This window comes from Toxorhynchites rutilus, chromosome 1 (genome assembly GCF_029784135.1).
Source record: "Toxorhynchites rutilus septentrionalis strain SRP chromosome 1, ASM2978413v1, whole genome shotgun sequence".
NCBI classification, from domain to species: domain Eukaryota; kingdom Metazoa; phylum Arthropoda; class Insecta; order Diptera; family Culicidae; genus Toxorhynchites; species Toxorhynchites rutilus.
This window is the reverse complement of record NC_073744.1, coordinates 15162849-15178300: the sequence shown is the minus strand read 5'-3', so window position 1 is coordinate 15178300 and position 15452 is coordinate 15162849. Positions and strand designations below refer to the sequence as shown.

At 41.2% G+C, this 15452-nt stretch overlaps 1 protein-coding gene across 4 annotated transcripts in view; it reads left to right on the top strand.

Annotated features, from left to right (window-relative positions):
- Positions 1-15452, top strand: part of LOC129762769 (tachykinin-like peptides receptor 86C) — a 181347-nt gene that overhangs the window by 94050 nt on the left and 71845 nt on the right. For all 4 annotated transcript variants that reach the window (XR_008740713.1, XM_055761306.1, XM_055761297.1 and 1 more), the window contains exon 5: positions 672-806. Coding sequence is in view for 3 of the 4 variants with exons in the window: in XM_055761306.1 (XP_055617281.1) it covers positions 672-806 (135 nt within the window). In the remaining variant the exon portion in view is untranslated. The remainder of the gene's footprint in view (positions 1-671; positions 807-15452) is intronic.

The window sequence follows — 15452 nt, the reverse complement described above, 5'->3', positions numbered from 1 at the left end:
CGCTCATGACAACTCTACACGAGCTGATGTTTGCGCCGGCTAGTGACCATTCTATCCTGGATTCCTCGAGTCGAGAAAGACGCACCACGCTAGATATGAGGTACAGACTAGGGGGGCGTTGCTGATTAATGGTCAGCTGCATCCCAATAGGAAGTATCCCGTGTCGGGCACACGTACAGAGCATCGAAGACTGCGACATACCAATTATGAGAACACTTGTAATACTAACCTCGAGTCAACCGCGAGTAATCGGTTACATATTACTAACATAGTTTAAGCAAACATTGTCAAAATATTGAACTCCCGGCCCCGTTAGGCTGACGCCATATGAGCCTTAATATATTATTAATATATTAATATATATTAATATATATATATATATATTAATATTAATATATATTTTGGATAGAAAAAAAAAGTTTATTTGCATCCACAAAATAAGCAGCATGATAACAATTCAACCTTTCCACCAAGACAGTTTGTCTGCGTTCTGCCGGTATTTTTACCGCCCCAATGGCCCCTATGGAGATGATGACGTTGGCCGGAAGGCAGCGGGAATGAAAATAGCTGCGGCCAGGAATAATTATTTTCTCATTGCAAATTTGCGTCATATTTCTAGCTCCGTACCATTTCTTGCTCTAGATTATTATTTCTGTTTTTTTTCCCCGTAGATACATTGCGATTGTGCATCCGTTGCGGCACAGGACATCCCGGAAGAAGGCTCGCTTGTTCCTGCTCATCATCTGGGCGCTCAGCTGTGTGCTGGCCTCGCCCTGTCTCATGTACTCAACTGTGATGACGAAACGGTAAGTTGGGAAGAAGCCGGGCGGAGGCGGGGGTCAGTTATTTCGTAGAACTGGGAGGTACTAATGGAAGTAGTAAATATCACATCGTCTAATCTGATTGTACCACTCCCGGGGAAGAGTCAATATGTGGTGCACTATCCTCGATTGACATTTGTTAATGGGCCTGAACTCGCCACTGAAAAGTCATACTGATAAACCAACGCTAGTATGAAAATAGATTCGAGCTGTGGCATTGGTTTTGACATTAAAAAATATGGGAAATTATCATCAATTGTTTTGACACTGTAATGAAATTAGTGATACCGTAGATGTGCAAACTCGGATATTACGGAAGCCTTATAGCATTTCATATGCATTCGATTCACGAAAACATTATCAATTCAAAATTTGGCCTCTGTTCGAATATGCGAAAAGTTCAGTGGAATCTATGTGGATTGATTGAATTGTAATGTAAACGGCATCATGCCTCGCTTTACGGCTGAGATACGTTCCTTGGCCGCTAAGAAAAAAGCCGTATAACGAATCAATTGTTCTAATACAAATTCACACAAATTCTATCGGATCGGTTCCAAGTTTGTTCAACGAAATGCCGTATAAAGAGCGACCGTATAGCGAGGTATGAGTGTAGTGCAATTCCAAATGAAATCGAACTAAAAATGTCGATTTTAAAACTTGTATTTTTGATTCGAACGAAAGTTTGTATTCCGTTTGGGTTGGAGGAAATACGAATTTTCCACAGCATTTGGGAATTTTTTGACTCAAGTGTAACTTTTGAAAAGAGCGTATCGATTTTAGTAAGAGAAATCTTTGATAATTTATATCTCAAAAACTATGTGCCGTATCGAAATAGTCTTAGAAAGAGTTATAGAGTATTGAGGTGAAAACGTGAAAAAATATACACTGAGAAAAATTAGTACTCTTTTTTTACGAGGGTCACTATTTATATTTCGGGAATAGGAACAAAAACAAATAGTTAAGCTGCGAATATGTTTTTATTGTTTTTCAAAGTACTCGCCACGATGATCGATACACTTTTGCATGCGCTTAAACCAATTTTCGAAGCATTTATTCCAATCGACACGAGCCTTTTTTTTTGAGCGATTGTCAAATTATGTGGGATCCAACGTGAACATAATTTTCGCACAACTAAGTGTTCATGTAAAATCGCATATATGCTGGTGGAACTAATGCTTAGGGATGCCTCAATCTCACAATAGGTTACATGACGATCTTGCTTAATCATTTCGTGCACAGCATCGATGTTTTCTAGCACTACAGTCGATTTTGGACGACCTTCACGAAACTCGTCGGACAGCGAACTACGACCACGATTGAATTCACTATACCAGCGATACATAGTGGTTTTTGGTGGAGCTTCATCGCCAGAAGTCAAATTAAGTTGATTGACGCACTCTTGTTGTGATAATCCACGTCGAAAGTCGTAAAAAATCATCGCACTAAAATGTTCACGAGTCAGTTCCTTTTTTTTTGCCGGGACCATACTTTCAACTAAATATAAAATAAACAAATAGCGTCCGTATGACAAAATGTTCTGAGTACGTATATCGTCAAAAATGTCAAACTTTACGATGGAACCGTCAGATGGACTCACATGACATCAGTGTTGCCAATTCCCGAAATATAAATAGTGACCGTCGTATTGACAAAAAAACTTTAATTTGCAATATCTCATATATACTGGTGGAATACATATTTTGAATTTTTTTTTCAGATTTTTCATATAAAATAGAAGTCATGTAGAAAATTAAAAAAATGAGTCCAAGATGGTAAAACAATTTTTGACAAACTTTGTGGAACATCGATTTTTTATGTATTTTCGAAACTTCGATTTTGTTTTTTAATAATTTTTAGCCACAAATTATGAATCCTGATGTGATTTTAAATAAATAAGCTCTTTATATATATATATATATATATATATATATATATATATATATACAGGGAAACTTCGATATAACGTACCCTCGTTATAACGTACCCTCGATATAACGTACACATTTCCAAAGTGTGAAGGACATTTTTCTTCAATATTTTTTTCTGATAGAACAATGAAACAAGTTTTGTATCTTCTAAACAAGTTTTGTATCTTCAATAAATCCTGAAATACAGCTGGTTTTATGATTCCGGATTCTAAATGAATGCTTCGATATAACGTACAATTCGATACAACGTACAATTTTGAAAGTGAAATGTACGTTATATCGAAGTTTACCTGTATATATATATATATATATATATATATATATAAATTATGCCGTGACTTAACTCGCGGTTTAAAAAAAACTTTTATTTAATTTCTAATTACCCTTTTTATTCGTTTATAACACTTTACATTCGGTTCATAAACCTTTATGCCCGTATTCAACTCGGCTACGCTCAAGACTAAATTCTATAATCGTATTACAAGGCTTAAATAGACTACATCTGCTGATCTCATTATTTCCGTCGGTGGTTCGAACCTGATCGAACCTTTGTTCGCGTCGTTCGATTGATTTCCGCGGCGTCGGCAAATGTTGGTTTACACGCGCGGTGTAACTTTGACGCCTCTGTCTGTTGCTATGGGTCTCGGCTGGGCTTTTGCTGACGTCTTGACTTCTGGGACGCCTTGGTCGGTCGGTTGTGGTGTAACGCCTCCCCCCTTAGATTCTCGTCCGTCCTCGGACGATCTTTCGAAAAGGACGAGACTCGGTAATGGTCCAAATTCTCCTTTTCCAATGGTTTGTTTAAGTTCCGTGGTGGTTCCAACATGGCTTCGAATTTCCAGAGTTGCTCTTTCCTTCGCTTTGAATCTTCTGTCGATGATATAAATGGTAAAAGAACAGATAATGATTAGCATGAGGAGGACTCCTCCTCCGATGGTTGTTGTCCTTTTTGAACGATGCAGGTCTAACTTTATGTCCTGCAGACTGTTAAGGTTTTCCAATTTGAGGTGGTTGATTTCATTATTCTCCTCTGTATAGTTTAATTGTATCAACTTATTTCCGTATATTGGGAGAAGGTATTCTTCACTATTTCCAAAAGTTACTTGGTTATTGAAGGTGATGTTCATCACTTTGATTGTACAGTTGTTTGTTTCGATGATTGTCGGGGTGTTGATCAGTCTGGAATTGTTGCATGAATCAGAGATCAATACATTTTTGTTTGTGTCAACAAGTATGACTCCTTTCTTAATTTCTTCGACACGGATGGGTTGTCTGACGGGTTTTATGATACATTTTGGTGTTTGGTGATTCAGAAGGTTATAGATGCAATCATCTTCGAGAAGGGTTGTAGCTTCGCAAATGTCGCAAAGTTCGCTTTGTCTGTAAATGATGTCTCCATGCTTTGCCACCAGTTTTACGTCTGTGCTGATTCGTGTACTGTTTATGTTGAGCGTCTGAATGTTGATCAGGTCGAACTCGTTGTCCCCGAGGATGGGTATTTTCACCAGTATTATAATTTCACCTTGGCTTACAATAACGCTTCCTGAGCTGTACTGGAATATTTGATCTAAATAGTCTAGCTTTAGCTTTTGAGCATTGAGTCTGTTGAAAATGTACTTCTTCTCTTCAAATGAAAATAAATTTCTGTTTAAAATGTTGAGTTTAGCAAACTCGATTTGTTCTTCAATATTTCCGAGAATCTGAATTATAGAGTCAAGGTTTACAATCATGTTGATATATTCCAAATCTGCTCTGGTTACCAAAGAATTGTTCCTCTGTTCCACAATCTGTTTATTGATCTTTTTGAGTACGTCTGTTATGTTATTAATTTTGTTTTGTATTTTTTCGTTAATGATTATTTGTCTTGATATAGATTTCGATAGTAAATTTTCCTGTTTCTCTAAAGTTCCCAAACTATGGTTTATAATTTCTAAATCGTCATTATCAGGGTTTCCTGCTATTAATTTTATTGCTGTTCCTAATGCGTTTACTAATGCTCTTTTACTTCTGTGGGAATACAAGCTCATCAATTTACCTTTTGAGTTTTGTATTTTGAAATCTAAAGTACTTCTTAAGTGGTCTATAACTTTAATATTTCCTGCGATTTTTTCAATGTAATTGATATTATGTTCGATAGAGTGGATATTAATCTTTTGGATAATTCTCTCGAATCCTATCCTAATCCTGACTTGTTTTAATTTTATGGCAATTATACCATTGTTGTGAGATAGATCTTTAAGTTTTGTGCAATTTATTATGACGATGCATGAAAATCTGCAACGAGAGTTAAATAATTGATTTATCGGTTATTTCTTTATTCTATTTTTGTGGATTTTAATATTATTGACGTCTTCAAATGTTAGTTCGTTGTTGTGTTTAATCGTTGTTATTTTAAACGGATCTTTGTCCTTTGTTAAACGTTGAGAGTTTTTTATGTATTTAATTTCGCCTGGTTGAAGATCTTCAGGTTTTTCGTTATTCATATTTTGTTGTTCGTATTTATCTTTTCGTCTATTTAGTTCGATTTTAACTGCAGATTGCAGGTTTTTAGATTTTTCAGATATTTCTTCCATATTCGTAGATCCAGAGTTATTAAAAATCAAATTTCGCGGTTGGGTTTTTATTACTGAGTGGAAACTATTATTGTAAATGTCGATGGCGATATTTACTTGCTCGTTTAATGTTAAATCTTTAAATTTTGCTTTGTTTGTGCGGAAGGTTTCAATTAAAGTGGAGTGGAAACGTTCCACGATACCATTTGAATTGGATCCACTTGCGAGGTGTATCTCTATATTGAGATCATTTAGGAATCCCATAAAGTCTATGGACCTGAAAGATGGCTCTTGGTCACTCACTATAGTTTGAGGTCTTCCAAAATTTCGAATGTGTTCGGTTATTGCGGTTTTGATATCAACTATTGTTCTTGTGCTTAATGGAATCGCGTTTGCAAATTTTGAAAATGAATCAACTATGGTGAGCCACTTTTGACCTTTTAGGAAGAAAATGTCAATGTGGACTCTGTCGAAAGGTTTCTGTCCAAATGTGCTTTTTCTAATTAGTTTGGGTGGATTTCTGTCATATTTGGCTTTTTTGCAAATATCACAGGAATCGACATAAATTTTGACCTTTCGATCGAGTTGCGGGAAAAAGTGTGTTTGTAGAATCTGGTTCCGGTTTTCTTTGATTCCTCTGTGTCCGTATTGGTGAATTCTTCTTATGATCTCGTCTTGCTCGACTTCCATTCTGATGTCCTCCAACATGGTCTCTGAAATAAATACTTTGTAAATAATATTTGAGGAAAAATGTTTTTTATACGTCTCCTGCACTAGTTGTGCTAATGAGATAGGTACTTTTATACAACTCAAACCCTTCGGATTCAGGGTCCGTTTCAACGTTTCAACTATGTCTTCTTCGGTGTATGTTCTTTTTACTATTGTGTGTCTGTGATATTTTGGAAAAATTTGTTCGTAGGCTGCAAGTTCTACATTTCCTATTTTGAATATGACTTGTGTCCGAAAAACGTTGATAGGTCTCTCAGTATACCGAATAAAGTAGTCATCACTCGTATCCGCTGAGTGTACTGTCGTTCCGTCACTTTCGTCGTCTGAAGGTTCGTTTCCTCGCTCAGAAGGTTCAACATTTAGGGAAAGCGATGATTGCGAGTGTGCGTTCAGGTGTTTTTCTATGTTTACGCGCGACAGCGCGTCGGCGACAACGTTTTGTTTTCCCGGTTTGTAGATTAGTTCGTAATCGAATTCCTCTAAAGCCAGCTTTCCTCTAATTATTCTGTGGTTAGCGTTCGTGAAAGAAAATGTTAGTGGTTGGTGGTCGGTGAACATTTTAAACTTTCTACCATAGAGGTATGGTCTGAAATGTTTCACTGCCCATACTATCGCGAGAAACTCCTTTTCGGTAGTGGAATATCGTTCTTCCGTTTTATTCAAAGTACGTGAGGCGTATGCGATGGGTCGGTCGTTACCTGCTGGCCCTTGTGACAACACTGCACCAATAGCGTGGTCACTCGCATCCGTTGTTAGTGAAAATTCTTTGCTAAAATCAGGGTAAATTAATACCGGGTCGATCGTCAGAAGTTGCTTACACTTTTCGAAGCATGTTACTACTTCTGGTGTAATTTCGAATTCAATATCCTTTCGGAGAAGTGCTGTTAACGGCTTTACAATTTTTGCGAAATCCTTAATAAATCGCCTGTAGTAGCCAAGCATTCCTAGGAATTGTCTCACTTCTTTTTCGCTTTTAGGTATTGTCCATTGCCTTATTGCATCAATTTTGTCGCTGTTTGGTCGTACTCCCTCTTCAGAGACTGTATGACCTAAAAATTGCGTTTCTTTCCTAAAGAACTCGCATTTGTCCAGCTGAATTTTTAGTCTTGCTTCTTTCAATTTTGCGAAGACTTGCGACAAATTTTTCAAGTGCTCTTGAAGCGAGCTGGAGAAGATGATGATATCGTCCATATAGACGAAACAACATACTCCTACTAAATCTCTCAGAATGCAATCCATGACTCTTTGAAAAGTCGCTGGGGCATTCTTCAAGCCAAATGGCATACGAGTAAACTCATATTTGCCACCGTTTACGGAAAAAGCAGTTTTTTCTGTATCTTCCTCCGCTAATTGAATTTGGTGGAAGCCAGAAACTAAATCGATTGTTGAAAAATATTTCGCCTTTCCTAATTTATCCAGAATATCCGTAATTTCTGGTATAGGGTATTTGTCATTAATTGTTTTCTCGTTTAGTTTTCGGTAATCGATCACTAAACGGAATTTTTTTCGTCCAGATGCATCGGACTTTTTAGGAACCACCCACACAGGTGACGTGTAAGGCGAGATTGACTCTTTTATGATTCCGTCTTTCAGCATCTTTTTAACTTGCTCCTGCACCTCGCTTTCGTACACGTAGGGGTACTTATACGATTTGGAGTGTATCGGAATACTGTCCACGGTGCGTATTTTATGTTTAATTTTATGGGTGAATGATAACTTATCACTTTCCACATATAAAACGTCGTTGTATTTCCTGATCAATTTCCTGAGGGTATATTTCTCCTCCTCATTCATATGATCGTCTCTTATGGTGTAATTTTCAGAGTCAACCTTTTTCGGTAGCTCTGTCAGCTCGAATGGGTCAACCTCTGTATCCAAGTCATTGCAAAGCTTGATCTCGTTCGAATTGATTTCCATCGATTTTTTTGTATAATTTTGCACTGCTACAAAGGCTGTGTTATTAGCACTTCTGTAGAGGCCTGGCAAGATAGAAAATTTTCCGTGAGGCTTTTCTTCCTCTATAAGAAAATCTCCATTTTTCTTGGTTTTCAATTTTATGAACTGATATTCTTGTTCATTTAAATTGATTTTATGTTTCTCGGGAAATCTCTTTTTCATTGCGAAAGTTTTTCTCCCGATCCTCAATGTATTTTTACTGACGTCGATTTTAGCATTTAAATTTCTCAATGACTCGTATCCGATGAGTCCATCGAAAAATTTATGAAATTTGAAAATGAAAAATTTCAGTTTTTTATTTATAAGAAATGGGTCGAAGGAAGCGGATTTATCGATTGTAAAGGTTCCCTTAATGTTGGTTACTTTTGAAATCGGTTCTGTTTTGCAGTTTTCTATGTTTACATGCTCGGGTGATATGTAATTTTTGTTCGCTCCTGTGTCGATCAAAAATTTCATCTCGCCTTTGGATGTTGCAATGGTGATGTAGGGAATAAAGTTATTATCGTTCATTATTTTTCTTTTTGTAGCGCCTCGGCCACGTGAAAATTTAGTTCATCGTTGACGAAATAATCGTCATCTTCCGAATCGAGGACGGATTCGTCCAGCTGTTCCGAAGTGTCAGGTTCTGTTTGATGATTTTTGCTGTGTTCTGCTGTTTCGTGGCTGTTAACCTCTGCCCGCGATTTCGCTGTCCTCATCGAGACATCGTCATCTGGCGGTGGAGCTCTAGCTTTGAATTTCGCAGACCCGTATGGTTTTTGATTATGCAAGTTATTGTTAGAATTTGAGGTGGATGGCTTCGCGTTAAAGTGATTGCCATTACTATTGGGGTTGGGAGACGGTTTCGAATTATGTGAACCGTTACTATTGTTGGATCTGATATTTTTATTTGTGTCAGATGGTTTTTGGTTTAACTTCTGCCTATATGCAGCGTTGGCATATTGTATGGTGATTGCATACGCTTCCTCCAGACTTTTAGGTCTGTAGCTTCGCACGTGCATAGACAATTCCTCTGTGAGCCCATCTATGAATCTAGTGAGAGTCATAAGGCTCACTAGATTATTTATTGCTCTTGTAGAGTTGTTATAATCATCCATTGTCGCTGCTGTGGATTTAATAGCAGTGTCTATGGTTTTGATTCGGTTGTAGTATTCAGTGATGGATTTTTTTCCTTGGTTTATATAAAACAACGATTGGATATGAGATGTCAAATCTCTCCTATCGCCGTATGAATTTAGAATAATTTCTTTGATTTCTGCCCAACTGTTCGGGTTGCCGGCAGCAATCAAAATTTCTTTGGCCTCTCCCACGATTTTATTCTTTACCGCTCTGACCAATTGGCTGTAGACCGGATCATCTCTGTATCTTTCAAAAAGATGCAGGGTGTTTTCGGCGTCTTCAAGCCATGCGTTTGTTTCCCGTTTGTTTCCGGAGAATGTTGGTAAATTCTTAATAGGATCCGGAGTTCTAAACTGCATAAACGGATCCTCCGCTTTTGCTTTAAGTGTTCTCAATTGCCCAATCAGTTCGTTCTGATTGTGAGTTAGGCTCCTTATGTGTTGGAGTAACCCTTGAATTGTTATTTCTTGTTGCGGAATTGGTGCATGATCATCCAATTCCGGGGCCAGAAGTTCCGGAGAAATCATTTGCTCCCGCTCGGCCATTTTAATAAATTTGTTTTTTTGAAAACTCTTTTAAGAGTTTGTTCTTTTTTTTTTTTTTTTGGCAGACTTATCTCACTTCTTAACTAGGCGAACCTAGCCAGAATTTTCACCTGCCCCCGGGCTTCTGAATGCCAAAGGGGGACTAGGCTCTGCGGAATGCACGTATCTGCATGCTCGTGCTGTTTCAGTCCTGACCGAGAAATTGTCGGACAATCGCGCAGGTGCTAAGGATGACCGACTTTTGGATGCCGGCCAATTCCTTCTCCATATTCAACACCTTTAGCGCTTCCAGAAGTGTCTTCGGGACAATTCCGGTTCCAGAGAGAACGACTGGAACAATTCTTGGGACCTCCCTTAGCCCCCACAGTTCCTTGAGCTCCACGGCCAATGGTCGGTACTTGCAGATTTTGCGACCGTGGGTCTCCTCCAGATTCTGGTTCAGTGGAATAGCGACATCGATGATGGTGACTTTGCGGTCGCTCTTGTCGTAAACCATTATATCTGGCCGGTTGTGGTGGATCGAGAGGTCGGTCAGAACAGTGCGATCCCAGTACAGCTTGAAACGGTCATTTTCCAGGACAGGTGCAGGCAGGTACCGGTAGTTTGGTACGTTGTCTTCCAGTAGAGCACATTGGAGCGCCAGTTGTCGATGAACAATACGGGCCACGTTGTTGTGGCGCTCGGTGTAGGCTGCGTTGGCCAAAACGGGACAGCCTCCCATAATGTGCTCTATGTTTTCACCTGGTTGATGACACATCCGGCAAATGTCATCAACGTCTTGATGCCAGACGTACCGCCTGCAGTTTCTCGTCGGCATTATCCTGTCCTGGATGGCTATCATGTCGGCTTCTACTACTGAAGAGAGTTCACCACGCGTTAGCCACAGATTAGATGCGGCCTTGTCGACGTGTGGCCGGTCCAGTTGATGGGGGTGGGCACCATGCACTGCCTTCTGCTTCCAAGCTGCAATCTTCTCCTCCACTGTCTGCAGATTGCAGTTGAGTTGGTACTCCGCTTGCGCCAAGTGCAGAGCGCTGTATCCTCTGTCGGCGGCGCAGACAGCCCGGTATAGCGCGTTTTGGTTGGCGCGTTCTGCGAAGTACTCGCGCAGTTGTCGTACCTGGGCAACACACAGTGCAGAAATGTCGACGATTCCAAGTCCCCCTTCTTTGCGTGGTAGTGAAACTCTCTCCAGTGCCGATTGAGGATGGTGCATTCCGGCCTCTTTGAATGCTTTCCTCATCCTCCTCTCAAGGTCCTCTAGGTCAGTTTTGCTCCATTTGACTACACCAAAACTGAAGGTCAGCAGGGGAACCGCGAATGTGTTGATCGCGCGTACCTTGTTCCCCGCGTTGAGGAAAGTCCTCAGGACACAGTTCACTCGACTCAAGAACTTGTCTCGCAGCTCCGTCTTGATGTCGGAGTGGCGAATCCCGGTGAGCTGTCGGAATCCAAGATATTTATAGGATTCGCCACGAACCATGTCTCTTATGAACTCGCCGTCATAGACCTCGTAACCTCCGAATTCGGTAAGCTGCCCTTTCAGCAGATGGACACAGCGGCACTTGTCGAGGCCGAACTCCATGCAAATGTCCCTGCTTATGTCTTCGACAACCCGGATAGCTACACCTAGACGCTGACGTGAATCAGCGTAGACCTTGAGATCATCCATGTAGAAGGTATGGGTCACTTCTTCGTGGGCGCCGTCGCCATACCTTATTTTATAGCCATGACCGTTTCTATTGAGCGTCCTACTGAGGGGGTTCAATGCCAGACAAAACCAAAGCGGGCTGAAAGAGTCGCCTTGGAATATCCCCCTCTTTATCTGCAGCGTTCTAGACTGCAACACATTTTCCCCATCACTGAGGTGCAGAGACGTACTCCACTGCCTCATCGCATGCTGCAGGAACCTAACGACGAAGGGATCAATTTTGTAGAGCTCCAATACCCGGACGAGAAACGAGTGAGGTATGGAGTCATAAGCCTTCCTGTAATCGATATAGGCCATGCTTAGGTTCCGCTGGTTATAAACCGCCTGGCCGACTATGGTTGCGTCGATGATGGCCTGGTCTTTGCAGCCATGCGTATTTTTCCTGCATCCTTTCTGCTCTTCTGCGATGATGTGATGCTGTTCGCAGTGAGCAGAAACTTTGGCGGTAATTATGCTGCTCAGTATTTTGTACAGACTCGATAGGCACGTTATCGGTCTGTACTTTGATGGGTTCAATGTGTTGCTGTCTTTCGGGAGGAGGAAGGTGACGCCACGGGTGGCGAATTCAGGAAGGTTGTGTGGGTCACGTAGCACCTTGTTGAAGCACTCAGCTATCTTTGGATGTGCGACGGTCAGCTTCTTGTGCCAGAAGTTCTGAACACCATCGGGGCCCGGTGCTGCCCAGTTCCTCAGGTACCGCGAGGCTTCGCGGACATCGTTCTCTCCGACGATGATAGCTGGCATCTCTCCAATTTCACCACAACTCTCCTCCTCCCGTCTTAACCACATTTGCCCGTCGCGATGTTCTACTGGGGTCTCCCAAATACCAGCCCAGAAGTTCGTCACATCGCTAATATCTGGCAAACCTTCGCGGTAGTCGGGCTTCTCGTCGCTAATGTGGTCGTAGAACGCTTTCTCGTTATCTCTGAACATCCGATTTTGTTCCTGGCGCTTTGCAGAGTCAGAGTAACGTTTCAGCCGTTTTGTAAGGACGCTCAATTGCTGTACCAGTGTGTCGAGTTTTTCCGTCAGCTGGTGAGCTCCCAGCTGGCGAAGTTCAGTAGGCCGCACGATCACAGCAACTTGGCGACATAATTTCACCGATCTGCTGCCTCTTTTGTACGCCATCAGTCTTCCAATTGCGGCGCGCTTGTTTAGGATCCGTTGCTCCAATCTCCTTCGCCATGGAGGCTCACGCCTTTCACGGAGATGTTGGAGCAGTCCGCCTCTTGGCCTAATACGGTATCCTAAACTTTTGGCGGTCGCCACAGCAGCGCAGTAAACTTTCAGTTGCAGCTCCTCCATGTTCTCAGCATCAACCAAGTGCAGCGGAAGAACGTGCTCGTTCATGAGCTTTACTGCACTTGTCAGCCTGCGGGAATGCTGCAACTTCGGGATCCTGGGGCGCGACAATGGGTCTGTGTCGCGGAACTGTGAGATCGCCTCGTCGTAGTGGAAGACCAGATCGCGTAGTAGTTGTTGATCTGGCTGTGGGTCTTCCGGCTCAGGGGGTTGTTGTACTGTGGCCTCCACTGGTGCTGATTCGCGTGCCCCACTCGCGAATGAATTGCTCAGCCGTACTGAACTTCGTCTCGACACATCGCTTGCTCTGTTGTTCCTGGAGCTTATTTCTCTCTGCACCTGCTGCTTGATCTCGTCGATTTGCGTTTGGGAGAGCATGTTGTTGCGTACTATCGCTCTACGCCTCGCGTTCATCGCGTTCTGATCAAGCCTCCCAACGAACTCTGGATACGCTTCCTCGAACATTGTTAGTATTCGAGGGCGACCACTCATGTCCGTCTCCAAAGCAGTGCAGATGTAATAGGCGCGGATCACGAATTCATTCATTTCGTGTGTCCACATGATCCGGCGCCTAGTGGTACCCACGAGTGTGGACGACTGCCGTCTGGCAGTCACAACACGCCTCGTAGGCGCAGCGTTTCTTGGGTGATGTCGATGGCTGCTGTTTCCGTGTGGCGGTAGCTCTTCGGGTTGAACCCGGCTGGTGGCCCGCTCTTGCACATCGCCCTCCAGCCGCTGGCCGCTCGCTCTTACGCCCGTTCCAGGACCAGCTCCAGTTCGGGGACCCTCCTCGGGTGATCGCATTCTAATTATTCTTCGTGATCGTAGCTCCATTTTATTGGGTGTATCTCCTTTGCCCGGGAGACAGCGGGTTGGCAAGGCCTCCATGACCCGGGAGGCCTTCCCCGGGAGAGATATAGCGCTCTGACTCGCTCGCACCCCCTCACTTAGCCACTTTCGACACCCGTTCTCGGAGCCAAGACCAGGTGTGTGTTTCCAGTTCACGCCCGATCTAAAAATGTCGTCATATGATCTTCGTGGAGGCGTGAGATAGGAACATTTGAGACCAACAGGCAGGCTCCTACCCTATGTTGATCCCCATTTGAGAACCATTTTTTTTTTTTTTTTTTTTTTTTTTTTTTTTTTAAAAAAAATCTTACGTACTTTATACGCGCGAGAAAATGTGTTGTTCTACACTTCACCTGTTAATGAATTAGTTATTCACTTTGTGATATATCAAGTGTCCGCTTACCACTGGTGGGGGCTCGCACTTCTGAATTAGTATTTTGTTGTGTTAGGTTTAGATAATTGTTCGTGTTTACTTACAGGAAGATTACTGCTTTCATCTCCTGGAGTCTGGGTAGGTTGAATCGGTTTCCTCGTAGATCGTTCGTTCCAGGTGGCGGGATTAGTTTTCCTAACGGCAGCGAGTCCTTGATTTTCGCTCAGGGGGTCCTCTCGCTTGTTCGTTTGGTTTCTTCAGTAGATGTAAACTTCTCCTCTTTAACTCGGTGGCGGTGCTTCCAGATATCCGCTCTATAAACACTACTCACTTCGTTGTACCACTTGGCCAATGACTGCGCCAATAATGCCGTGACTTAACTCGCGGTTTAAAAAAAACTTTTATTTAATTTCTAATTACCCTTTTTATTCGTTTATAACACTTTACATTCGGTTCATAAACCTTTATGCCCGTATTCAACTCGGCTACGCTCAAGACTAAATTCTATAATCGTATTACAAGGCTTAAATAGACTACATCTGCTGATCTCATTATTTCCGTCGGTGGTTCGAACCTGATCGAACCTTTGTTCGCGTCGTTCGATTGATTTCCGCGGCGTCGGCAAATGTTGGTTTACACGCGCGGTGTAACTTTGACGCCTCTGTCTGTTGCTATGGGTCTCGGCTGGGCTTTTGCTGACGTCTTGACTTCTGGGACGCCTTGGTCGGTCGGTTGTGGTGTAACGTATATATATACATATATATCCTATATAATTTTAAGTTATATATATATTAATTTTTTTAAATGTTTCCATATAAAACAGAAGCCATGTATTAATTATATAAAAATAAATTAGATTCTTTTTGAATATCTCGAAAATAGCTGCATTTAGAAAAAGACTGATAAAGACCTTTTTTGTTTTAAATCACATGAAAATTTATAATTTGTTGCTAAAAATGATTGTTAAGTTTCGTTACGTTAAGTTTCGAAAATTCATAGAAATTCGATGATAATATATAATATATAAAAATATATATACAGCCATTCCATGCCAAACCAATATAGTGGTTCTCAGGTTTTCGTCAAAACTGGAAGTTTTGTTCATCGCAAATTATTGGATTCGTATTTTTTTAATTTTTTTGTTAGGGTGATTATTTTTATTTTAGAGTGGTCGAAAAAATCATTTTTCTCTTTTTTCCCAAAAATGACTTTTTTCAAAAATTTATTACTTTTGAACTACTGGAGCGATTTAGATTATCTATATATCAAATTAAAGCCCACTAGCCTTTCTTGAAAAAATAACACACTTGCCAATTAATTGGATTATAGTCACATACATCCCGTCCAATCGCATAGAAATTTTGAACGAATACTGAAAACATTTTAACTTTGAAAAATCATAACTTAAAAACGAAAAATAACACCTCTCTGGTATTCGGATATATTATGTGAAAAAGCCTCAGCTTTCAATAAAAATATTAAAAAAAATAGCGCTCTTGGTCCCGAAACGATGTAAGCTATAAAAAAATAAATATAATAAATAATTACGAAAACAAAATCCATTTTT